Source organism: Mobula hypostoma, chromosome 2 (genome assembly GCF_963921235.1).
Source record: "Mobula hypostoma chromosome 2, sMobHyp1.1, whole genome shotgun sequence".
NCBI lineage: Eukaryota > Metazoa > Chordata > Chondrichthyes > Myliobatiformes > Myliobatidae > Mobula > Mobula hypostoma.
Window position 1 is genome coordinate 52,398,770 of NC_086098.1, and position 25,358 is coordinate 52,424,127.

A 25,358-nucleotide genomic window follows, 5' to 3' on the forward strand; every position below is an offset into this window, starting at 1 on the left:
ATTATGAGAGAAAACTGGCAGGGAACATAAAAACGGACTGTAAAAGCTTTTATAGATATGTAAAAAGGAAAAGACTGGTAAAGACAAATGTAGGTCCCCTGCAGACAGAAACAGGTGAATTGATTATGGGGAGCAAGGACATGGCAGACCAATTGAATAATTACTTTGGTTCTGTCTTCACTAAGGAGGACATAAATAATCTTCCAGAAATAGTAGGGGACAGAGGGTCCAGTGGGATGGAGAAACTGAGCGAAATACATGTTAGTAGGGAAGTGGTGTTAGGTAAATTGAAGGGATTGAAGGCAGATAAATCTCCAGGGCCAGATGGTCTGCATCCTAGAGTGCTTAAGGAAGTAGCCCAAGAAATAGTGGATGCATTAGTGATAATTTTTCAAAACCCGTTAGATTCTGGACTAGTTCCTGAGGATTGGAGGGTGGCTAATGTAACTCCACTTTTTAAAAAAGGAGGGAGAGAGAAACCGGGGAATTATAGACCGGTTAGCCTAACGTCGGTGGTGGGGAAACTACTGGAGTCAGTTATCAAGGATGTGATAACAGCACATTTGGAAAGCGGTGAAATCATCGGACAAAGTCAGCATGGATTTGTGAAAGGAAAATCATGTCTGACGAATCTCATAGGATTTTTTGAGGATGTAACTAGTAGAGTGGATAGGGGAGAACCAGTAGATGTGGTATATTTGGATTTTCAAAAGGCTTTTGACAAGGTCCCACACAGGAGATTAGTGTGCAAACTTAAAGCACACGGTATTGGGGGTAAGATATTGGTGTGGGTGGAGAATTGGTTAGCAGACAGGAAGCAAAGAGTGGGAATAAACGGGACCTTTTCAGAATGGCAGGCAGTGACAAGTGGGGTACCGCAAGGCTCAGTGCTGGGACCCCAGTTGTTTACAATATATATTAATGACTTGGATGAGGGAATTAAATGCAGCATCTCCAAGTTTGCGGATGACACGAAGCTGGGTGGCAGTGTTAGCTGTGAGGAGGATGCTAAGAGGATGCAGGGTGACTTGGATAGGTTGGGTGAGTGGGCAAATTCATGGCAGATGCAATTTAATGTGGATAAATATGAAGTTATCCATTTTGGTGGCAAAAATAGGAAAACAGATTATTATCTGAATGGTGGCCGATTAGGAAAAGGGGAGGTGCAACGAGACCTGGGTGTCATTATACACCAGTCATTGAAAGTGGGCATGCAGGTACAGCATGCAGTGAAAAAGGCGAATGGTATGCTGGCATTTATAGCGAGAGGATTCGAGTACAGGAGCAGGGAGGTACTACTGCAGTTGTACAAGGCCTTGGTGAGACCACACCTGGAGTATTGTGTGCAGATTTGGTCCCCTAATCTGAGGAAAGACATCCTTGCCATAGAGGGAGTACAAAGAAGGTTCACCAGATTGATTCCTGGGATGGCAGGACTTTCATATGAAGAAAGACTGGATGAACTGGGCTTGTACTCGTTGGAATTTAGAAGATTGAGGGGGGATCTGATTGAAACATATAAGATCCTAAAGGGATTGGACAGGCTAGATGCAGGAAGATTGTTCCCGATGTTGGGGAAGTCCAGAACGAGGGGTCACAGTTTAAGGATAAAGGGGAAGCCTTTTAGGACCGAGATGAGGAAAAACTTCTTCACACAGTGAGTGGTGAATCTGTGGAATTCTCTGCCACATGAAACAGTTGAGGCCAGTTCATTGGCTATATTTAAGAGGGAGTTAGATATGGCCCTTGTGGTTACGGGGGTCAGGGGGTATGGAGGGAAGGCTGGGGCGGGGTTCTGAGTTGGAGGATCAGCCATGATCATAATAAATGGCGGTGCAGGCTCGAAGGGCCGAATGGCCTACTCCTGCACCTATTTTCTATGTTTCTATGTAACATATAAGCTCAGACATGTATAAAAATAAAATAAGCAAAAAAAAAGTAAAAAAGGGACATAACATTAGAGGGATGCCTGTTGTACAGAGTGCTCAAAAATGCTAAACATTAAGTCTCGAATGAAAGCCATGAGAGATTAGCTGGGGGAAAATTGTTCATCTGCCCCTGGCCTCGTCTAGCTAGACAAGAAATGGATCCCAGATAGCCAAAAATCACTCCTTGAAGGTGCCCTGGTTGCTGGGGAGGCTGGTGCCCTTGATGGCACTGACTGACTTTACAACTTTCTGCAGCTTACTTTGATCCTGTGCACACAAAATACTCTGCAGATGCTGGGGTTAAAGCAACACACACAACACGCTGGAGGAACTCAGCAGGTCGGGCAGCATCCTTGGAAAAGATCGCTCGACGTTTTGGGCCGGACGAAGGGTTCCGGCCCGAAACGTTGACCGATCTTTTCCACGGATGCTGCCCGACCTGCTGAGTTTCTCCAGCGTTTTGTGTGTGTTGCTTTGATCCTGTGCAGTGCCCCACCTCCCCCACATAGCAGACAGTGATGCAGCCAGTTGCTACATTTGCTTCTAATTTCATGCAAATAAGATTCTCCATTTTGCTATAATGCTTAAGGTAGCATGAAACTGATTTACAATGTATAATGTTGTGTGAATTTAATTACAGACAGAAATGATACATTCTTTTGGGACAAGCCTACATTAACTGGATACTACGATGATGCGTGCGACTGTTACCGGAGTCCCTCCTGGGGATGGGCAGGATTCATATCACACACACAGCTCCACCGCAGAAGTTTCTTAAAAAATGATGACCTCATTATTTTTATTGAGTTCAATGGTAAAGTTTCTTCACTTATTTTCTCTTAGTTTGGCTGTTAAATTTCCTTCCCGATGTCAAAGCTCAGGTCTGTGCTTCATTGTTAACAGTGGGAAATCACTCATTTGATCTAAAGTTGTTTAGAGATTCTTGCAGAGAAATTTGGTGCATATGAAACTAATAAATGTTATTGGTTAATAAGGTGATGCAGTCAGACTGATAAAGGAATCTCTTGCCAGGAACACATGAATGAGAAACTTGGGTAAATTTTGTAAAGCAAATGGTATTGTCAGATGGAAGTATGGATTGAAGAACTGCTTTATTAAAATAAATGAATGCAAAATTACAAGCACTGACATTGACCTTCAATTCTCCCATTGGCCATCAGGATTCAGTGACAATGGGAAGCCTTGCAAATTTAGCTTCTTATTAAAATGGCAAATAATTTAATATTCTATGCTATCATTATTCTCTCATAACCTAGAGAGGGAAATGTGTGAATGTCTACTTCCAATTAATACTTTTATATGTGGTGATTTGAATATGCTTTATATATTTTTAGTTTAAAAGCAGCTGACCTATTTAACAAGTTCAATTATGAATCTGGACTGGGATTAAGCCACTGGTTTCCCCAGGTGGGGTAATTAACTTCAAATTCGCACTCCTATGTACTCACAAAAATCTTTCATTCTTGAGCTTTCCAAGAATCTATTTATTTGTGCCTTAAAAAATATTAAAAGTGTTGACTTCTACCCTGTCGGGAAGAGAATTCCAAAGACATAATCATTTGAGAGAAAGCTATTTGCCTTATCTCTGCCTTAAATTGTACCCTTCATTTTTAAACAGCGACTCCTAGTTCTGTAGTTCTCCGCAAGGAGAAACACCCTCTCATCCTCCAACTTATCAAGATTACTCAGAGTGTCATACAGCACAGCTACAGCCCTTCACCTGAACTCATCAATGCCAACTAAGATACACATCTAACTAAGTCTTATTTGACCACATTTGGTCCTATCCACGTATGTATTGAAATGCCTCTTAAATATTGTTGTACCTACCTCAACCACTTCCTCTGGCAGTTCCTTCCATATACATATGACTCTCTGTGTAAAAGAAGGTTTTATAGGTTCCTATGAAACCTTTTTCCCTCTCACTTTAAACCTATGTCCTCTAGTTCATGATTCTCCAATGCTGGAAGAAAGACACCTCTGTGTGTCCTCCTGATTTGTTACATGCTTGATTGTTATGTTTCAATCACATCTTCTCTCACTCTTCTAAATTTCTAAGGATACCGAGCCACTTGTCCTATCATTGTCCATTTGTCTAGGAAAGGTTCTTTGAACTGCTTCCAACACATTAATATCCTTCTTTGAAAACAGACACTAATACTGTACATAGTGTTCCAGGTGTCATTTCACCAATTATTATATAGCTGACGATAAGCTCTCAACATCTGTATTCAGTTTCCCTACCAATAAATGATGACATTCTGCCAATCTTTCTAATTATTTGCAATTCCTCCATTCTTGCCTTTCACAAATCAGGATCCCATGGCAACTCAGTTGTTTATCTCCTTGTTTTTATTTCAATTTTTGTTTCTGGGCATCAATTGCTGAGCCATTATTTATTGCCATTCTTCGTTGCTCTTGAGGAAGTGATGATGATCCATCTTCATGAACCACTGTAGTATTTTTGGTGAAGGTACTCCCACCGTACTGTTCATAGGAAGTTTCTGGATTTAGACTGAATAACTAGGAAAGAGTATGAACATATTTCTGAATCAGGATGGCATGTATCTTATCTAGAAATGAGTAGTTAGTGATGTTCCCATGCAACTGGTGCTCTTGTCCTTCCTGGAGATAGAATTTGCAGATTGGAGAATTGTTTTCAAGGTTTCCTAGATAAATGACAGTAATGTAGGATGCCAATAAAATGACCAGTTTTCTAATTGCCACCAATGACATTATGGTAAATTCTGATACCCCTAAATGAGCAAGGATATGTAAGTATTATTTTTTCATCAGATGAAAATAGTCAATGAGTAAAAGAACTTGCATTGCCAAGAATCCAAGCACCTGTATGTGTTGTCACTTTCACTACATTAGAAAGTTTCTAAATGATTTACAGCCAATTAAGTATTTTTGAAATCCAGCCACTTTCATTAGATCTAATGATGAAGAAACGCAGAGCGTTCCAGAGAAGCAAATGGCGCACAGCTCTCTGTGATTTGGTCGTGGAGCCTGCCTAAATTCTTTGTGAAGTAATTTATTCAAAGATGTTGCCTAATAAATATTAGTAGGTAGATATTTTACTAAGTTATTACCAACATTGTAATTAACTAACATTGTTAGTGTGTTAAGAATCCAATCCTTTAGTTAGCTTTTGACCTAAATTGACTCCTAAGTCTCAGACAATCTTCAGTTATGAAAATTAAAAATGAAGAACAACAATCTGTGTGAGGTGTGAACCCAACTATGACTGAGGAGTAGAGATATTGAAGAGAAAAGCAGGGTCAAATAGGAACAAGAGCTTAGAAAACTGGCAGCACGTTTCCTTAAAGAAACAATCCCTCAAAGTTACGAATTTCATTAATGTAGCCTTGAAAGATACTGAGCACATTTTAAGATGCATTAACACTAGTTGTTAAACCATTTGCCTGTTTTGTGCAATATTTTTTATTATGCTACATTCTTTTTCAGTCACAAAACTTGCACAAGTGATATCAACAATAAAGTAATTGTCAAAATTATTTCAGAGAAATTTTCACCCACTGTTTGAAATGGAAAGTGCTGTTCACTCAGTGAAGAACTAACTTTTTCTGAAGCTGAAGATTCTTTATAGTTTCAATCAAACCAAATTGTAATTATAATCAGTTTGCTGCATACAATGATCTTTGACTCTGCTTTGAAACACTTTATGCCAACCAAAGATCACCCATTTTATCTTGACTCACAATCTTCTTGCAGCAACACACACAAAATATTCGAAGAATTCAGTGCGTCAGGCATCATCTACAGAGGGTAAATGATCAGTCAACATTTCAGGCTGAGACTCTTCATCAGGACTGAAAAGAAAGAGGGTAGACACCAGAATAAAAGGGTGTTGGGGCATGGCGAATGTCAGCTCTATTTCCCTGCATAGATGCTGCTTATCCTGTTGGGTTTCTCTAGCATTTTGTGTGTGTTGCTCCAAATTTCCAGAATATGCAGTCTCTCTCGTGTCACCAATCCTCTTCATTGATGACATGAAGATAAGAGATGTCTCAACAGACCATAGGGAAATCTTTGCTCCTTCATATTCAATCCTTTCAGGACTTCTACTACCTCTGAGGTGGCTAATGAGATAACAGGGAGCTACAGACATGTGAGACAGCAGGTGGCTGATGGGGAGTGGTTCAGTTTGTAGTATTATTTGGTTCTTCCTCTTCTTACGCCAGGACTGTTGTGTACTCCTCATACAAGACTTTAAAGCTCTGTTTACAATCCTCAATGCACCCTCTCCTCTTTGTCATGGCTCAGGAGTCAACAGGAATGTTGTACTTCTTCAAAGAAATTTTGATGTTATAATACATAATTAAAAAACAGCTCTTACTGAAAATCTATAAGTGGAACAGAACATGATTGAAACTCTCATCATGTCAGTGGAGAGAGAAGCAGGATTAACATTGTAGATCAAAAACCATTTGTCAGAATGCGGTGTTGGCTGCTCAGGGCTGTGAGACCTCCCCAAAGGGAAGTCATTCTAGCTGCAGGCAATGGGATCCAGGATCCCCTAAAGATCTCTGTCAGTAATTCGAGAGCAGGTTTCCCACCCTCAGGAGTCAATGGTGCAGTCATGGTGAGGTGAGCAATGGTCTTCTAATCTGGAAGAGTAATTACCTGACAGACTAAGTCTGCCAGTAAGGTCTAACTGATGAGTTCTTACTGCAAATCTAAATGCTGGCAGGAGTGAGAAGTTTGACCAGTGATGTGTACTGTTCCTGGGCAGTGTTGCATTGTGTACAACAGCTCAACAACGTTATTTTTCAATTCCTAATGAATTTCACAATTTTTAGGAGCTTTTTGAGACAGTATCAGGGAGTCAACATATAAATGCTCTAAAACTATCATTGATGAATGTGTAGACCATTGTTTGTAATATGTGAAGCAAACATTATCACCTGTGGGAAGCATATTCTGTAAAAAGTTCTAATTCTGTACTAATTAATAACATTAAATGGACATATCCCGATGCAGGATTTCGACCCAAAAACCTTCACAATTCCTTTCCTCCCACAGGAGCTGCTCCATCTGCTGAGTGTCTCCAAAAGAGCAGTTTATTGCATCTAAAGACCGTAGTTCAACACAATTACCAAATTGTTGCATGAAAAGCAACACCAAAACAGAGGCATACAGGCATAAGCTAATGAATAAAGTCTTTTGAAGAGACCAGTATAAGCAAATAATGATAAAGATGCAACACTCAGAAGGGAATTCGTGAATGTTGTCCCCACCACAAGCTGCATCCGTAAAGCAAACAGCATTATGAAGGATCCCACGCACCCCTCATACAAACTCTTCTCCCTCCTGCCATCTGGCAAAAGGCACCGAAGTATTCGGGCTGTCACGACCAGACTATGTAACAGATTCTTCCCCCAAGCCATCAGACTCCTCAATACCGAGAGCCTGGACTGACACCAACCTACTGCCCTCTACTGTACCTATTGTCTTGTTTATTATTTATTGTAATGCCTGCACTGTTTTGTAAACTTTATGCAGTCCTGGGTAGGTCTGTAGTCTAGTGTAGTTTTGTGTTGTTTTACGTAATTCAGTGTAGTTTCTGTATTGTTCATGTAGCACCATGGTCCTGAAAAACATTGTCTTGTTTTTACTGTGTACTGTACCAGCAGTTATGGTCGAAATGACAATAAAAAGTGACTTGACTTCACTTGACTTGACTTGAGATTGTAATGGCACAATACACAAACTTGTTTGTTCTGGATTGTTGCTATTGGCAAGCAATGTCATAGCCAGTAAAATAAAGGAAAATAGGATCCTGTAAATCCTGACACTGAAATTAGTTACAGTTAAAAATGTAATCCTATGAAATTTTCATCATGCAGTCTTGATTGTTGACTCTCATGTCTGGAAATTCAATTGCATAATACTGCTATTTTCAGCATAAAATAAAGTAATTTTTTTCCCAAAATGAAACAGTAACAACCATTTCCAGGGCTTCGTACAGCATTGAGAGTTTGACTGAGTGCTAATGTTGTTTGCCAAACTTGCAACCATATGGTTTTTGCATCAGAGGCATTGGCAGCAAAAATTGCCATATGTGATGTAGCCTTGCAAACCATGGAACAGAGGACATGTGCACCTCTGTGTGTTTGCTGAACTTTTCCTAGGATGGGGAGGGATGGATTAGGCACAGTTGATAATTCTCACTCTCCTGATGGGTTCGCATATTGTTTAATGGCAGAGTAATGCTTGGATGTGATGCATGCCATACTTGCACGTGCAATTGGCTTTCCATACCCTAATTTGATGCTTGAAGAAGACACTGGAGAGAGGCTATGAATGATTGAGAGAAAGCCAAAGAGATGAACTCAGAGAGCAGTGAAGGAAACAGGAAAGGGGAACAATTATCAAAATGCATAAATCAACCATTGAACTTAACTAATCTTGTTTTTTGAAAGATCTGACTCCACTGATTTATACAGAAGTGCCGATTCATCCTATAAGCTCTCCCTTAAGGCATCGGCGAGCAGTGGAAGAGTCTGGAATCTCAGCAGAACATCAGCCACAAGATCTCCTCAGAGAGGAGTGCAGTCCCGGCTATTGTCTGAATGGTGGAATATGTGTTATTGTGAATGGGAAAGCAAGTTGCAGGTAGGTGAAGCTTCTGCAACTCATGTGTGGGTACTTACCATCTCACTGGAGTGTAGTGCATTGGTTAATTTACAGTGTTTATTGAAGCAACTCAGTTACTACTTTTGTCTCAGTATGCGGTTTAGTATTTGACACTCTGACATGGTATACAGAGCCATTGAGGATACAATTATTGCTTAGATCTGATCTGCTCTTTACTGAATCACAAACTATTTCTTGTTGAATATACTGCACCTGATGCCAAATTAATTAAATAAAATAGCCATGCAGGATCAGGTGATACGTTGTGCCTGCATGATATGGGAGCTGGCAGACCCCACTGCTGTTCCTGGTGACCATAGTAGCAGCAAGTGCTGGCTGCTTGAGGAAGTCCGGTTCAAAGCTGATGACCTGGAATCTGCGCTTCAAACACTGCGCTGCACCAGACAGGGGGAGAGTTTCCTGGACACGGTGCTTCAGGAATAGTACACCCGTTTAGAGTTGGGAATATGGGGACCAAATTCTGTCTGTGGACAGTGACAAGAGGGTATGACTGTGAGTGAGGCAGGTAGGGGGATCTAGGAGGTAGTATCAGAGGAGTTTCAACCTTTGAGCTTGCCCAGCAGTTCTGAGATTGTTACTCCCAGTGAGGATGAGAGTGGGGGCTGTAGGAAGGACGAGCAAGAAAACCATGGCACAGTGGTTTAGGGATCCATTCAACAGGGTGGAGGGAAAGAAGAGAAATGTAGTTGTAATTGGAGGTAGTGTAGTTAGGGGAATAGACACAATTCTCTGTCAGAAGGATCGGGAGAACTGAGAGCTGTGTTGTCTGCCTGGTGTCTGGGTTTGGAACAACTCAGCAGAGAAATTTGGAGTTGGGTGGGGTGGATGGGGGGGGGGAGGAAGATCTAGATGTCGTGATCCATGTGGGTACCAATGACTTAGGAAGAACAAGGAAAGAGGTTCTGCTGAGGAAATTTGAGCAGCTAGGAACTAAATTAAAACACAGATCCAAAAAGGTAATAATCTCTGGATTGTTACTGAGCCACATGCAAACTGGCACAGAGTTAAAAGCCAGGCTCAAAGATCAGTGTGGGAGAAGTGGGTTTGAATTTATGGGACTCTGGCATGAATAATGGGAAAAAGACAGCTATAAGATAATAAGACCAAAACACATAGGAGCAGAATTAGGCCATTCAGTCCATCATTTCTGCTGCACCATTTGACCATGGCTGATTATTATCCCTCTCAATTTCATTCTCCTCTGATGACCTTACACAGTTCCCTACACAGTATTCCATCTGCCACTTCTTTGCCCACTCATCTAATCTGCCCAAGTCCATCTGCAGATTCCCTGCTTCCTCAGCATTTCCTCCCCCTCCACCAATCTTTGTATCATTCAGAAATTTAGCCACAGCACGATCAATTCCATCATCCAAATGTCCGTTTGAACACTGTAATGATGCCTCCTCCCCTCAACCATCCCGTCTCCAGGAAAAGCAGTCCTGGCCGACTCAATCTTTCCTTATAACTTAAGCCCTCCAGTACAGGCAACATTCCTCTGAATCTTTTTGGCACTCTCTCTAACTTAGTTGCATACTCCCTACAGCGTGGCAATGAAAACTGATGATTTTCCTAGTTATGATTATGCATGGATATTGAATGGAGTCCAGGCATATTTTTATGGGACAGTTGGAGAAAAATAAAATACACGTTTAATGGAGTCAGTGATCCAACTGTTCCAAAAGGAGGCCTTTAACTTGCTTCATAGGAATTGGTATATTGCTCCTTTACTGCTTGGATATCTTGAGAGAGAAAAAACCAATATAGCATTACTCACATTCCTTAGCCAATCAGACTGGAAATGCATTCAGGAAGAAAATTCTTATGTGTGCGTTTAAGATGGGAAGATTGATGGGTGAGTAGAGGTAGCTGGAGGATGGAAATTCATGATACTCTCGTAGGAGTCATAAATGTGCTAAACCTAATTATTGACATTATTAACATGATTTTAGGATTGTAATGATGCCAGGTTTATCATAAATGTTGTAATCTATATAAAAACATACAAATGCATGAAACTGTTGAAGAATGAATACAGATAGTTATCACACCTGCCTTACATTCATCATGGTAGTGTTAGTTTAACTTCATTGATAGATATTGGCTCTCTGATTCATTAGTCCATTGCAACCATTTCCAACACAGTGTCATCTTTAGGGAGAAGTATTACTCACAGCCATAAATAAATACCACATTTGGTTGCTGAAAGCTCACAGTTTTATTGGCAATATCAAAACATTCATACATGTCTTTTTCCTGCCCCACCATTACCCTGCACACTTTGGAAACTGGTGAATAACATAAGGATAGATAGTCCAGAATTTTCCATATAATTTGTGTTTGATAGAATATGGACAAGATCCATTTTGGTTCCATAGTCTCCCCTTCCCAAATAACCATTCTCCCTGCTGCCCTATATTCCTTTCCAGTTTCATCCTCAACTTCAAACAAGATGCAGAATATGAAAATGAGTATGATCAAAAATAATTAATTGTAACTTCAGAAGTTGCTCTTATAGATCAGGGCCACTGGGTGAACTGCTCCTGACAACTTATCCTGGCCATTATCTGATGACATATTCTCAGACTTGCTTGTTACGGCTCTACATAGTTTGCACTGTTAGTATAGTAGAGAACTGTTGGGAAACCTAGGTAAGTACATGAAGATTGTAGAATAGGTGTGTTAGTGAATTTGGATGCTGTTAGATGGGGGGATCTGTATGGAACATACTGTAACCACCAGCATTAAACTGTTGGACAGAAAGGCTGTTGTTTGTGCAATATTGTTATGTCATACTCTGTAATGTTGTTCCATTTTAGGTGTGCGTCAACTCAAATACACCAGCACTTTGGTGATCGCTGTGAGAGAGCACAGGTTCATGGCACAGTCCTGGGAGTACTGGTTGGTGCAATTGCAGGTGTGCTGGTGTTGACTATTGCTATTATTAACATGATTGCCAGAAAACGAATTTAAAACCTAACAAAGCATTATAAAGCCTTGATCTTTTCCACTTATTTACAAATGTTTTAAAGTTTGGCAAGAACTTGCTGGGAAACAATAAGTTTTGCATTTTATGGTAATTCCCTGAAGTTCGAATGTATTTTGCATCTAATCACATTAAACACTACTATATTTTCTCACTGTAGTATTGATCATAAAAGATAATTGTGTCAATTTGTTAACCACACTGTGGTTTGCAGTGTTGTTTGTAGAGGCTTTATAATAAATCATCATGCCTGACTGCAGTTCCTGTACTTTGTGTGTTTTTCATTCAGCAGCCTACCTCCACTGCAGAGTTAACAGACAAACCGGACATCAAGGATGGTTAACTAGGTGAATCCTGGACTATAGAAAGTCAGTTTAGCTGAGCTGAGGAATTGTGTAAGAAGTCAATCTAGAAGCCACCAAACAGGAAATCGGATTTAAAAAAAATAGATGCAAAAGGAACTTGTATAAAGTGGCAGATTAGCTGTATGCCAGATATATGGAAAGATCAATAAGTGCAAAAGGAATAATGAAGCAGTCAGTACTTGCTTGAGGCCTTATGGAAAGTAAGTGAAGACAGGAGATTAGCAATCTGCAGAGGGCTAGATCTGTGGCATTCAAGGATGGCAATCCAGTGCTTTACAAGAAGTCAAGCTACAGCCTACAGAAAGCCATCATGAGAGCAAAAAGGCTGAAGTTAGTATGAAGTTAGTGACACAGTCAGCTGTGTTAGGGACTATGTTGGAGATATGTGAATATAGCAGATAATAATTCAAACAAGAACCAGTCTTCAGTTCTTAATGTAAATTGTAAATTGCATGCAGTAAACAAGTTAAAAGCATGCTTTTTGCAAATAAACAATATTGTCTGTAGAGCACAGGCTAGTCCACAGTAGGGGGATGGGTGCTCAAGGGACGCAACGTAAGACAATGGGGTTATGTCAATTGGCCTGCATCAAACCAGACAACAGGGGCTAAGATATTTGCACCACTGTAAACAAGTTCAAGCAAGCTTGAGGATCAGGCTGATATTGTCACTTAGCACATCAAAGAGCTGACCTATCAGTAGTTGGGAGATTTGTGTACTCAGAGAGTCAGCCCAAGCTTCTTTACCTCTGTACCTCCCCCTACAATTGGATCCTTGACTTCCTAACCAGAAAACCACAGTCTGTGCGGATTGGTGATAACATCTCCTCCTTGCTGATGATCAACACTGGTGCACCTCAGAGGTGTGTGCTTAGCCCACTGCTCTACTCTCTCTATACCCATGACTGTGTGGCTAGGCATAGCTCAAGTACCATCTATAAACTTGCTGACAATACAACCATTGTTGGTAGAATCTCAGGTGGTGACGAGAGGGCGTACAGGAGTGAGATATGCCAACTAATGGAGTGGTGCTGCAGCAACAACCTGGAATTCAACATCAGTAAGGCGAAAGAGCTGATTGTGGACTTCAGGAAGGGTAAGACGAAGGAACACATACCAATCCTCATAGAGGGATCAGAAGTGGAGAGAGTGAGCAGTTTCAAATTCCTGCGTGTCAAGGTCTTTGAGGATCTAACCTGGTCGAACATATTGATGCAGTTATAAAGAAGGCAAGGCAGTGGCTAGATTAGGAGTTTGAAGAGATTTGGTATGTCAACAAGTGCACTCAAAAACTTATATAGTTGTACCATGGAGAGCATTCTGACAGGCTGCATCACTGTCTGGTATGGGGGGTGGGGGGGCTACTGCACAGGACTGAAAGAAGCTGCAGAAGGTTGTAAATCTAGTCAGCTCCATCTTGGGTACTAGCCTACAAAGTTCCCAGGACATCTTCAAGGAGCGGTGTCTTAGGAAGGCATCTTGAGCACCCGAGGCATGCCCTTTACTCACTGTTACCATCAGGTAGGAGGTACAGAAGCCTGAAGGCACACACTCAGCAATTCAGGAACAGCTTCTTCCCTTCTGCCACCCGAGTCCTAAATGGGCATTGAACCCTGGGATATAGTATTTCTGTTTTTTGCACAATTTTTAATCTATTTAATATACGTATGCTGTATAAAATATACTGAATAAGATTTATTTATTTATTTATTTATTTATTATTTTACTCTTCTGTATTATACATTTCATTGAATGCTACTGCTAAGTTAACAAATTTCACATCACATGCTGGTGATAATAAACCTGATTATGTACTTTTGGGTGCCTGGGATCCTTGTCCCCAGTTTTTGGACTATTTGTGTCAATTACTTTGTCCCAACAAAAGTTTTGAACATTCAGAGGTGTATGTCACTGTACATACGTAACTTAAAGGAAGCATTGTCAATCAAATATATTGAAATGAATAATGTTGTAACTATTGAAATTGTATTGAATCACCTACTGTTACCTTTGATCTAAGGGTATAAAAATGTGATGTACTTTGAGCTTGTGGCACCCTACCGAGAGGGTCTCCAGAAGAATCCTACTTGTTGTGATGAGTGAAAACTTCTATAGCACCAGCTTCAGTATCTGTCCGGTGATCTTGATCAGTCACACGAGGATGCACAACAGCTGTGGCCGAACTAGGCCATCTGGCCCATAGAGACTGCTCCACCATTCAATCATGGCTGGTCCTTTATTCTCCTCCTCCATAACCTTTGATTTTGTGTCCAGCTAAGGACCTGGCTACTGTACAGTGACCTGAATACAACTCCTATCAAAGTCTTTTTATCCTTACAATTTTAAAACTCTACCACAAGGATTCTACATCTCCTGATCCTATGTCATCTCTTTCTAAGGATTTGATTTCATTTTCTACAAACAAAACCACCCCATCCCTTCTGCTTCATTACAATGTGTATCTTTGGATGTTAAGCACCCAGCTATGATCTTCTTTCAGCTACATCTCAGTGATGTTAACAACATCATACCTGCCAAACTCTGAGGTGCTACAAGGCCATAAAAATTATTCTGTGTACAGCTTGCATTCAAATATCACACCTTGAGCCCTGTATTCATCCCCCTTTTCGATTTTGCCCCCATGTTACACTTCAACTCATCCCACAGACTGCAATTTTACCCAATCATCTGCCTATCCTTCCTCACAGTCTCACAACACACTGCATCAACTTCTATACCAACTGCTCCATCCTTAGTCCTGTCACTTTGGTTCCCATCCCCTGTCAACTTAGTTTAAACTCTTCCTAAAAGCTCTAGCAGCAGTGTAGAGGCATCCCCACTGGACTTCGAGGCGAGTATTCCGAGGTGTGAATTCGGCCTGCTCCTTGCATGCTTTCCATCCCTGCTGGGTTGAGTATCAAGCTAGCAACATGGCCTCATAAAAAGCAGACAAAAGTGCTAAAGAAAAGTGAGGAATGCTGCTCCAATCTGCTAATTAAACTTGCTGAGGATGCTACACTGATTGACCTAATCTCAAATAATAACGAGGCAGCCTACAGAGAAGAAATTATCATCCTGACACAGTGGTGTCAAGAAAACAACCTCTCCCTTAATGTGGCAAAAACAAAGGAGCTGGTTGTGGACTACAAGAGGAACGGAGACAGGCTGACCCCTATTGATATCAATGGATCTGGGGTTGAGAGGGTGAACAGCTTTAAATTCCTTGGCATACACATCACTGAGGATCTCATGTGGTCTGTACATACTGGCCGTGTGGTGAAAAAAGCACAGCAGCACCTCTTTCACCTCAGATGGTTGAAGAAGTTTAGTATGGGTCCCTAAATCCTAAGAACTTTCTACAGGGGCACAATTGAGAGCATCCTGTCTGGTTGCATCACTGCCTGGTATGGGAACTGTACCTCCCTTAATCGCAGGACTCTGCAGAGAGTGGTGCAGACAGCCCAGCGCATCTGTAGATGTGAACTTCCCACTATTTTGGACATTTACAAAGGCACATGTGCAAAAAGGGCTCGAAGGATCATTGGGGACCCGAGCCACCCCAACCACAAACTGATCCAACTGCTGCCATCCGGGAAATGGTACTGCAGCATAAAAGCCAGGACCAACAGGCTCTGAGACAGCTTCTTCCACCAGGCCATCAGACTGATTAATTCACGCTGACACAACTGTATTTCTATGTTATATTGACTGTCCTGTTGTACATACTGTTTATTACAAATTACTATAAATTGCACATTGCACATTTAGACAGAGACGTAACATAAAGATTTTTACTCCTCATGTATATGAAGGATATAAGTAATAAAAGTCAATTCAATGCGCCACAAGGTGCGGAAAGGAACAACAACAAAAGTTCTAGCGACCCTGCCTCGATGTGTATCTACCTTGAGTTCAGATGTAACCTGTCCTTTTTGTACAGGTCATACCTTCCCCAGAAGAGATCCCAATGATCCATATATCTGAAACCCTGCGCCCTGCACCAGTTTGTCGGCCACTCATTCATCTCCACTGTCATCCTATTCCTACACTGACTAGAATGAAATGCTGGGAGTAATCCAGAAATAACTGTACTGGAAGTTCTTTTCTTCAGCCTCAACCCTAACTCCCTCTACTCATTGCACAAGACCTTTTCCCCCTTTCTATCTATGTCATTGTGTCATGACCTCTGGCTGCTCACCCTTCCTCTTGCGAATCTTCTCCAGCCACTCTGAGACATCTTGGACCCTGGGAGTCAACACACCATCCTGGCTTCTCTTTCATGGTCACAGAACCTGCTGTCCATTTCCCCAACTATCAAGTCTCCTATCAATACCCTCTGCTTACCCTTCCCTGCTGAGCCTCAGAGCTGGCCACAGTGCCACTGTTCTGGCTGTGGCTGTTGTACTCTGATGGTTCTCTAACCCCCTCCCCCAGCAGTATCCAGAGGGGCATACTTGTTGCTGAGGGGAATGACCATCAGGAGCCCTGCACTGACTGCTTGCTCCCTTACTTCCCCTGGTAGTCACCCATCTACTATCCGAACCCAGCACGCTGGGTGTGACCACCTCAGTAAAAGACGCACCTGTGAAGTTTTTAGCCCCCAGATGGTCCTGAGTTCATCCAGGTACAGCTCTAGTTCCTTGACCTTTTTCCTTTAGGACCTGAAGTTGTGTACACTTCCCGCAGAGGTAGGTAGTCATCAGGGAGACCGTTAGGTACCCTGAAATCCCACATCTCACAGGAGGAGCATTCCACTGCCTGAACTACCATCATGCTTACACTTGTTATACTTCTAATTTCTCAAGCTTAAGTTCTGGCCTGCGCTTCTTCTTGCCCAAGCCTGTTAAGCCAAAGTCTGACCACTCTAACACTGTCCACTAACAGAATGGCCACTCCAATAATGGCTGCTCTGTTTAAACCCCACTTCCTTGCCATAGAGGGAGTACAAAGAAAGTTCACCAGATTGATTCCTGGGATGGCAGGACTTTCATATGAAGAAAGACTGGATGAACTGGGCTTGTACTCGTTTGAATTTAGAAGATTGAGGGGGGATCTGATTGAAAAGTATAAAATCCTAAAGGGATTGGACAGACTAGATGCAGGAAGATTGTTCCCGATGTTGGGGAAGTCCAGAATGAGGGGTCACAGTTTGAGGATAAAGGGGAAGCCTTTTAGGACCGAGATTAGGAAAAACTTCTTCACACAGAGAGTGGTGAATCTGTGGAATTCTCTGCCACATGAAACAGTTGAGGCCAGTTCATTGGCTATATTTAAGAGGGAGTTAGATATGGCCCTTGTGGCTATGGGGATCAGGGGTATGGAGGGAAGGCTGGGGCAGGGTTCTGAGTTGGATGGTCAGCCATGATCATAATAAATGGCGGTGCAGGCTTGAAGGGCCGAATGGCCTACTCCTGCACCTATTTTCTATGTTTCTATGTTTCTATGTTTCTCTTTATTAACCCTTGCTAACTTACCCTAGTTACTATTAACTCAAGCAATCTCCCACACCACAGACACGTCTCAACAAGCCCTGCTCACATTTTAAAACTGGCATGTAGAGTCCACAAGGAGCTGACTCCAACTCTCTCTGTGACCTCCCACACTGCAGACAAGTCCTGACAGGCTCCGCTCGCTTTTTAAAACTGGTGCGTACAGTCCACACAGTGCTGACTCCAACTCTCTCTGTGAACTCCTGATCCACAAACTATAGTGTGATGAAAAGGCATAATATCCTTTCCTATAAAGTGCAACACACAGTTTGCACAACACACTGTGCTCTAGTCGCTGTTATAGAAAGTTGTACCCTAACTTCCTTTTTTTACAGTTAATTCCTCAGCTAATAAAAGCAAGAATTAACTGCCTACTTACCTGTGTTGCCAACTTCAGGGAACTTTTGACAGGTGCACTTATTATGCCTCTGTTCCTTTAAACTTCCTGACGTCCTATGTATAACTATCCTTATTAGTTCCTAAGCTGGATCCTTTTAACCACACATTTCTCCCAATTACACTCTGCAATCAGGACTGAGTTTCTATCCTGTATTGGACTGTACCTTCCCATCTGCCACACCATTGTATAAGCACTGTGAGTGTCATTCCTCTGCCAAATTAGTTTAAAACCTCCTTAAAAGGATGAACATAGGTGGCCTTAAGCATCTGGGGGCCCCTTTCAAGAGTTAATGTGGGGCCCTACCCCGACTTCCCAAAAAAAAAGAAAGAAAGAAAGCAAATATTCAAGTTGGTTTGCATCAATACAGGTGTCCACCGCTTTTTGAACGTTTGCTTTACGAAACCTCACTGTTATGAAAGACCTATATTAGTTCCCTGTTTTCGCTTTCAGAAGGTGTTTTCATGGTTATGAAAAAAATCAGCGCGTGCCCCAAGCAGCCGCTCTCCCCTGGATTCGGAACGGCATTCTTGCCGGCATTGCTTAAACATGTGCCTGTGAGCAGCTGTTAGCAAGATGAGTTCTAAGGTATCGGAAAAGCCTAAAAGAGCTCGTAAGGGTGTTACACTTAGCGTAAAACTAGACATAATTAAGCGTTTCGATCGTGGTGAACGAAGTAAGGACAAAGTGAGTTTGGCTTGTGGAAGGTGACGAAGATAATGTTGAAGAGGTTTTTGGCATCCCATGACCAAGAACTGATAGATGAAGAGCTGATGCAATTGGAAGAGGAAAGGATAACAATCGAAACCGAATGCAGTATCGAACGGACTGAAAGTGACTACGTGAGATTTTCACTGCAATGATAAAGTATGACTTTAATTTTGAAAGGGTACGTTGGTTTAGGGGATATTTGCAAGATGGTTTGAGTCCTTGCAAAGAACTGTATGATAGAAAAATGCGTGAGGCTCAGCAGTCAAGCAAGCCTTCCACATCAGCCACAGTAGACGATGAACCTCGACCTTCGACATCGAGGCGGGCAGTCATAGGAGAAGATGAGCTGCCTGCCCTAATGAAAACAGACGATGATGAGCTGACACCCCAATGTCCCACCACCCCAGTCCCCAGGCTGCGGACAAATACTGATTCGCGGAGAACGCATCGGTAGCCAGAAGGCACACAGCACATCTTTAAGAAAAAAGCCGAAATAAACATGCTAATTAATTAGGTGCCACCCGACACGTAATTGTTGGCCCAGATCAGAGGCGACACACCCTCTTCTGCACCCCACTATTTTTCCCCTGCATATTACTCCCGATATCATATGCCTGCCACCTGCATTTTGAGATATCTAATCCTAACTTCTCCATATGCGTTAAGAAAACGTCGGTTGGGGCTGTACCTGTTGTGTCAAGCACTGGTAGGAAACCGACAAAATACTCACTAACAATAGCTCCGACATTTACTTGGCATGTGACACTGCGCAGTGTCACAGAGAGCTGCTCTATGTGCACAGCATCAGTGGTGCAGTCCATTATCACTGAGTAGTAACGTGATTGTTTTACTCTCTCTATTATCGCTTCCAGTGTCTTGTCTCCAATAAGTGTGATTAACTTATTTTGTATGGTTTTCCCCATGTAGTGGTCAGCAATCTCTTTTTTCTCTGCTCGTCTGACATGTTCACTCATCACTGGGCTGAACTCAGCAAGCAGCTCCACCAGACCTAGAAAGTTCCCATTATTTGGTTCATGTAGGGTGGAATTGTGGCCACAGAAAGCAAGGTTTCGTTCTGAAAGGTGACAGACTATGGCAATGAACCTCTTCATGGCATCATTCCAGTGTTTTTTTTCCAGCATTTGCATTTCTTGGTACATGCTGTCAATGGCACTGTGCGTTCTTAAGCGTGTTTCCAGCTCGCACCAGCTATCCATGTTGGCATGGTGTGCATTTGACTTCTCATGATCCTGGAGTGTGAGAGTGAGTCGCTCCCACACTTTGAAACCTCTGCGAGTGAGACTGTGATTTCGCTTGCCAAATAGGGTACAGCAGAAACAGAAGATTGAATCAGATGATTCTGAGCACACTAACCATGACCTACGAATGGTTTCTCCATTTTCCATCTTCATAAGATATCTGTCCTTGGTAAAACGATGACGTGATTTGCTCTGTGGAAAGTTACTGTCCTCTAACTGAACAGGACCTCTCCTAACAATGTCGATCCATTGGTTTCTGGTAATATGTGTTGGCCAATGTGCCGGATCAGTCTCTGTGAATGTTAATGGGGCTTCCTCTCCGTCTGGTGTGCTGATGGCAGCATCTCCCTCACCTGTCTCAGTTGTAGGACTGTCATCATGCTGTGGTGCTTGTTCATCAAACGAAGTTTGGTCATCATTATCACCATCTGTTTGAGTAGAATTGTTCTTCTCATTTTCATTGCTCTGATTATCAACATCTCCTGTACTACCTACACCGTCACTTGGCACTGCAGCCCCATGGTCCCATGCTGTGACGGTGGTGCAGCAACAACTGCAGTCGGCGGGCCTTTTACAGATGCTGGACCAAAGAAAGATGTAACTTTTGGGAGACTATTTAGACGTTTTGTTTTGTTGTCTAATATTTTCCATTTTTCAGCACCACTAGGATAGGAGCATTTCATTTTCTTCTCATTGAAAAGTAGCCTTCTTTGCTAGGAGCAATGTTTACGAGTGAAGTAAATATTTTAATGTATTTTCTCAGATGTCAGCGAGCGCCCACTGGTGGTTCGGCTGGCAATAGCAGAGAATATTGTGGCGTCTGGGAGCTGTGCATTGAATTTTTGCATGTCAGTCGGGGGCCCCTGGGAGGGTGGGGCCCGTTTCAGTTGAAACGGGTGAAACATTGCTAAGGCCGCCTATGAGGATGAGGAAATGTTCACACAAGGGTGAAGACTCATTCCAGTTTAGGTGCAAACCATCCAACATTTTGCTTCTCAAACTGATAAGTCAATTATAAGACCATAAGACCATAAACTGTAGGAGTAGAATCAGGCCATCTGGCCCATTGAGTCTGCTCCACCCTTTCATCATGGCTGATCTTTTTTTTTCCCCAGCTCAGCCTCAATCTCCTGCCTTCCTGTATCACTTCATGCCTTCACTAATCAAAAGTCTATCAACCTCTTCCTTAAATATACAAAAAGACTTGGCTTCCAAACCTGCCTGTGGCAATGAATTCCGTAGATTCACCACGCTCTGGCTAAACAATTTCCTCCTTATCCCCGTTCTAAAAGGACACTCCTCTATTCTGAGGCTGTGCCTTCTGGTCTTAGATTCTTGCACTACAGGAAACATCCTCTCCACATCCACTCTATCAAGGCCCCACCATTTTCCATAATGCTTTGTTCTGTAACTCCAAAACATTAAACTAATGAGGCAATAATGAGGAAATAGGAAGACAATGCAGCTAAGTACATGGCTAAGGATTTGGTGCTGGAGGGAGGGCTTCATGTTTCTGGACAATTGGGCCTTGTTCCAGGGAAGGTGGGACTTGTTCCGACAGGACAGGTTGCACCTGAACTGGAGCGGGACTAACATCCTTGCAGGAAGGTTTCCTAGTGCTGCTCTGGGGGGTTTAAACTAGATTTACAGGGGGAGGGGAACCAGAGTGTTAGAGTAGATAGTGAGGTGGAGGAGGATAAAGGTCATGCAAGAACTGCAAGTATAGTGCATGGAGTAAAGCCAGATCTAACATATAAAGAGGCTTTGAGGAAAGAGAAGCAGAATAAAGGGTGTAAAGGTAGTAAGGTAGAAGGGCTAAAGTGCATGTACTTCAATGGAAGAAGCATCAAGAACAAAGGTGATGAACTGAGAACTTGAATACATAAATGAAATTATGATGTAGTGGCCATTACAGAGACTTGGCTGGCACCAGGGCAGGAATGGATTCTCAATATTCCTGGATTTCAGTGCTCTAAAAGGGATAGAGAGGGGGGAAAAGGGGAGGAGGGGTGGCATTACTGGTCAGGGATACTATTACAGCTACAGAAAGGGTGTGTAATGTAGCAGGATCCTCTTTTGAGGAAAATAACAGGGTTGTTATCATGGGTGTCTTTAACTTCCCTAATATTGATTGGCACCTGATTAGTTCCAATGGTTTAGATGAGGCAGAGTTTGTTAAGTGTGTCCAGGATGGATTCCTGTCACAGTATGTTGACAGGCCAACTAGGGGGAATGCCATACTAGATCTAGTATTAGGTAACGAACTGGGTCTGGTCACAGATCTCTCAGTGGGTGAGCATCTGGGGGACAGTGACCACCACTCCCTGGCCTTTAACATTATCATGGAAAAGGTTAGAATCAGAGAGAAAGGGAAATTTTTAATTGGGGAAGGGCAAATTATGAGGCTAGAAGACTAGAACTTGCAGGTGTGAATTGGGACGACGTTTTTGCAGGGAAATGTACTATGGACAAGTGGTCGATGTTTAGGGATCTCTTGTGGGATGTAAGGGTTAAATTTGTTCCGGTGAGGAAGATAAAGAATGGTAGGGTGAAGGAACCATGGGGGACAAGTGAGGTGGAAAATCTAGTCAGGTGGAAGAAGGCAGCATACATGAGGTTCAGGAAGCAAGGATCAGATGGGTCTATTGAGGAATATAGGGTAGCAAGAAAGGAGCTTAAGAAGGGGCCGAGAAGAACAAGAAGGGGGCATGAGAAGGCCTTGGTGAGTAGGGTAAAGGAAAACTCCAAGGCATTCTTCAATTATGTGAAGAACAAAATGATGACAGGAGTGAAGGTAGGACTAATTAGGGATAAAGGTGGGAAGATGTGCCTGGAGATCCTCAATGAATATTTCTCTTCGGTATTCACCAATCAGAGAGAACTTGATGAAGGTGAGGACAATATGAGTGAGGTTGATGTTCTGGAGCATGTTGATATTAAGGGAGAGGAGGTGTTGGAGTTGTTAATATATGTTAGGACGGATAAGTCCCTGGGGCCTGATGGAATATTCCCCAGGCTGCTCCAGGAGGTGAGGGAAGAGATTGCTGAGCCTCTGGCTAGGATCTTCATGTCCTCGTTGTCCATGGGAATGGTACTGAAGGATTGGAGGGAGGTGAATGTTGTCCCCTTGTTCAAAAAAGGTAGTAGGGATAGACCGGGTAATTATAGACCAGTGAGCCTTATGTCTGTAGTGGGAAAGCTGTTGAAAAAGATTCTTAGAGATAGGATCGATGGGCATTTAGAGAATCATGGTCTGATCAGGGACAGTCAGCATGGATTTGTGAAGGGCAGATCGTCTCTAACAAGCTTGATATAGTTCTTTGAGGAGGTGACCAGGCATATAGATGAGGGTAGTGCAGTGGATGTGATCTACATGGATTTTAGTAAGGCATTTGGCAAGGTTCCACACAGTAGCCTTATTCAGAAAGTCAGAAGGCATGGGATCCAGGGAAGTTTGTCCAGGTGGATTCAGAATTGGCTTGCCTGCAGAAGGCAGAGGGTCATGGTGGAGGGAGTACATTTGGATTGGAGGATTATGACTGGTGGTGTCCCACAAGGATCGGTTCTGGAACCTCTGCTTTTCATGATTTTTATAAACGACCTGGATATGGGGGTAGAAGGGTGGGTTGGCAAGTTTGCAGACAACACAAAGGTTGGTGGTGTTGTGGATAGTGTAGAGGATTGTCGAAGATTGCAGACAGACATTGATAGGATGCAGAAGTGGGCTGAGAAGTGACAGATGGAGTTCAACCCGGAGAAGTGTGAGTTGGTACACTTTGGAAGGACAAACTCCAAGGCAGAGTACAAAGGAAATGGTAGGATACTTGTTAGTGTGGAGGAGCAGAGGGATCTGGGGGTACATGTCAATAGATCCCTGAAAGTTGCCTCACAGGTAGATAGAGTGGTTAAAGAAGCTTATCGGGTGTTAGCCTTCATAAATTGAGGAATAGAGTTTAAGAGTCGCACTGTAATGATGCAGCTCTATAAAACTCTGGTTAGGGCACACTTGGAGTACTGTGTCCTGTTCTAGTCGCCTCACTATAGGAAGAATGTGGAAGCATTGGAAAGGGTACAGAGGAGAATTACCAGGATGCTGCCTGGTTTAGAGAGTATGCATTATAGTCAGAGATTAAGGGAGCTAGGGCTTTACTCTTTGGAGAGAAAGAGGTTGAGAGGAGACATGATAGAGGCATACAAGGTATTAAGAGCAATAGATAGAGTGGACAGCCAGCGCCTCTTCCCCAGGGCACCACTGCTCAGTACAAGAGGACATGGCTTTAAGGTAAGGGGTGGGAAGTTCAAGGGGGATATTAGAGGAAGGTTTTTTACTCAGAGAGTGGTTGGTGCGTGGAATGCACTGCCTGAGTCAGTGGTGGAGGCAGATACACTAGTGAAATTTAAGAGACTGCTAGACAGGTATATGGAGGAATTTAAGGTGGGGGGTTATATGGGAGGCAGTGTTTGAGGGTCGGCTCAACATTGTGGGCCAAAGGGCCTGTACTGTGCTGTACTATTCTATGTTCTATGTTCTAATTGAAAGGAAAAGACAGGATTGCTACTCTAACTTTGTTTTTACTTTAAGGGAAGCACGCGTGTATGACGTGGTAGCATAATGACATATGCCATTTACGTTCTTTTACATATGAAATACCCTGGTTTCCTTGGCTATGTTAGACTAGGGAAGACACTCTCATGTCCCGCTAAACTTTTGAGATTGAGACGGCTCGTCCCACCCCAAACCATGGTTTGTGTGGATGCTGTGTAATTTGCTACCCTGTTACAAATTAGTGCCATGAAATAACAGACAGTACACAATGTACGATTAAAGGAATTATATTTGTGAATCTTAGCTAAAGGGTTAGTAAAGAATAACAAAAAGGAGAGGACCTATTCTAATTAAACAGTCAAATGTGCTGTAGCTCATCTAGAACTTCTCTGTCACTCACGGGCTGGGCCCTCTGTCAGCGTGAATGCTCACACCACTTTCCGAACGCCGCTCGCAATCCATCACAAACAGACGGGATCTCCCACGGGATCATATCTTACAACTGCTTCTCCTCAGCGCCTTCTCTCTCCATCTCCCACCGAACACCAGACCAAGACCAACCTTAATATCCTTCACCAGAGAAACCTCCCCATAATTCAACCATCCTAATTGGATGGCACACCTTTCTCCTAATCTCGTATCTTCAACAGTAAACTAAACAAGCTGAAAACAGAACAGACCGCTCTTACCATAAGACAAAAGAGCAGAAGTCGGCCATTCGGCCCATCGAGTCTGCTCTGCCATTTTATCATGAGCTGATCCAGTCTCCCATTTAGTCCCACTCCCCCGCCTTCTCATCATAACCTTTGATGCCCTGGCTACTCAGATACCTATCAATCTCTGCCTTAAATACACCCAGTGACTTGGCCTCCACTGCTGCCCATGGCAACAAATTCCATAGATTCACCACCCTCTGACTAAAAAAATTTCTTCGCATTTCTGTTCTAAATGGGCACCCTTCAATCCTTAAGTC

General features: G+C 42.6%; 1 protein-coding gene across 3 annotated transcripts in view; it reads left to right on the top strand.

Moving 5' to 3' along the window:
- Positions 1-25,358, top strand: part of LOC134340157 (meprin A subunit alpha-like) — a 123,170-nt gene that overhangs the window by 49,687 nt on the left and 48,125 nt on the right. Inside the window, exons 12-15 of one of the 3 annotated variants that reach the window (XM_063037082.1) lie at positions 2,569-2,742; positions 8,399-8,591; positions 11,453-11,550; positions 11,909-16,187. In XM_063037082.1, coding sequence (XP_062893152.1) covers positions 2,569-2,742; positions 8,399-8,591; positions 11,453-11,550; positions 11,909-11,970 — 527 coding nt within the window. In that variant the 3' untranslated portion in view covers positions 11,971-16,187. Of the gene's footprint in view, positions 1-2,568; positions 2,743-8,398; positions 8,592-11,452; positions 11,551-11,908; positions 16,188-25,358 lie in introns of those variants that run through there. The other 2 variants (XM_063037090.1, XM_063037070.1) reach the window with 2 other exon arrangements.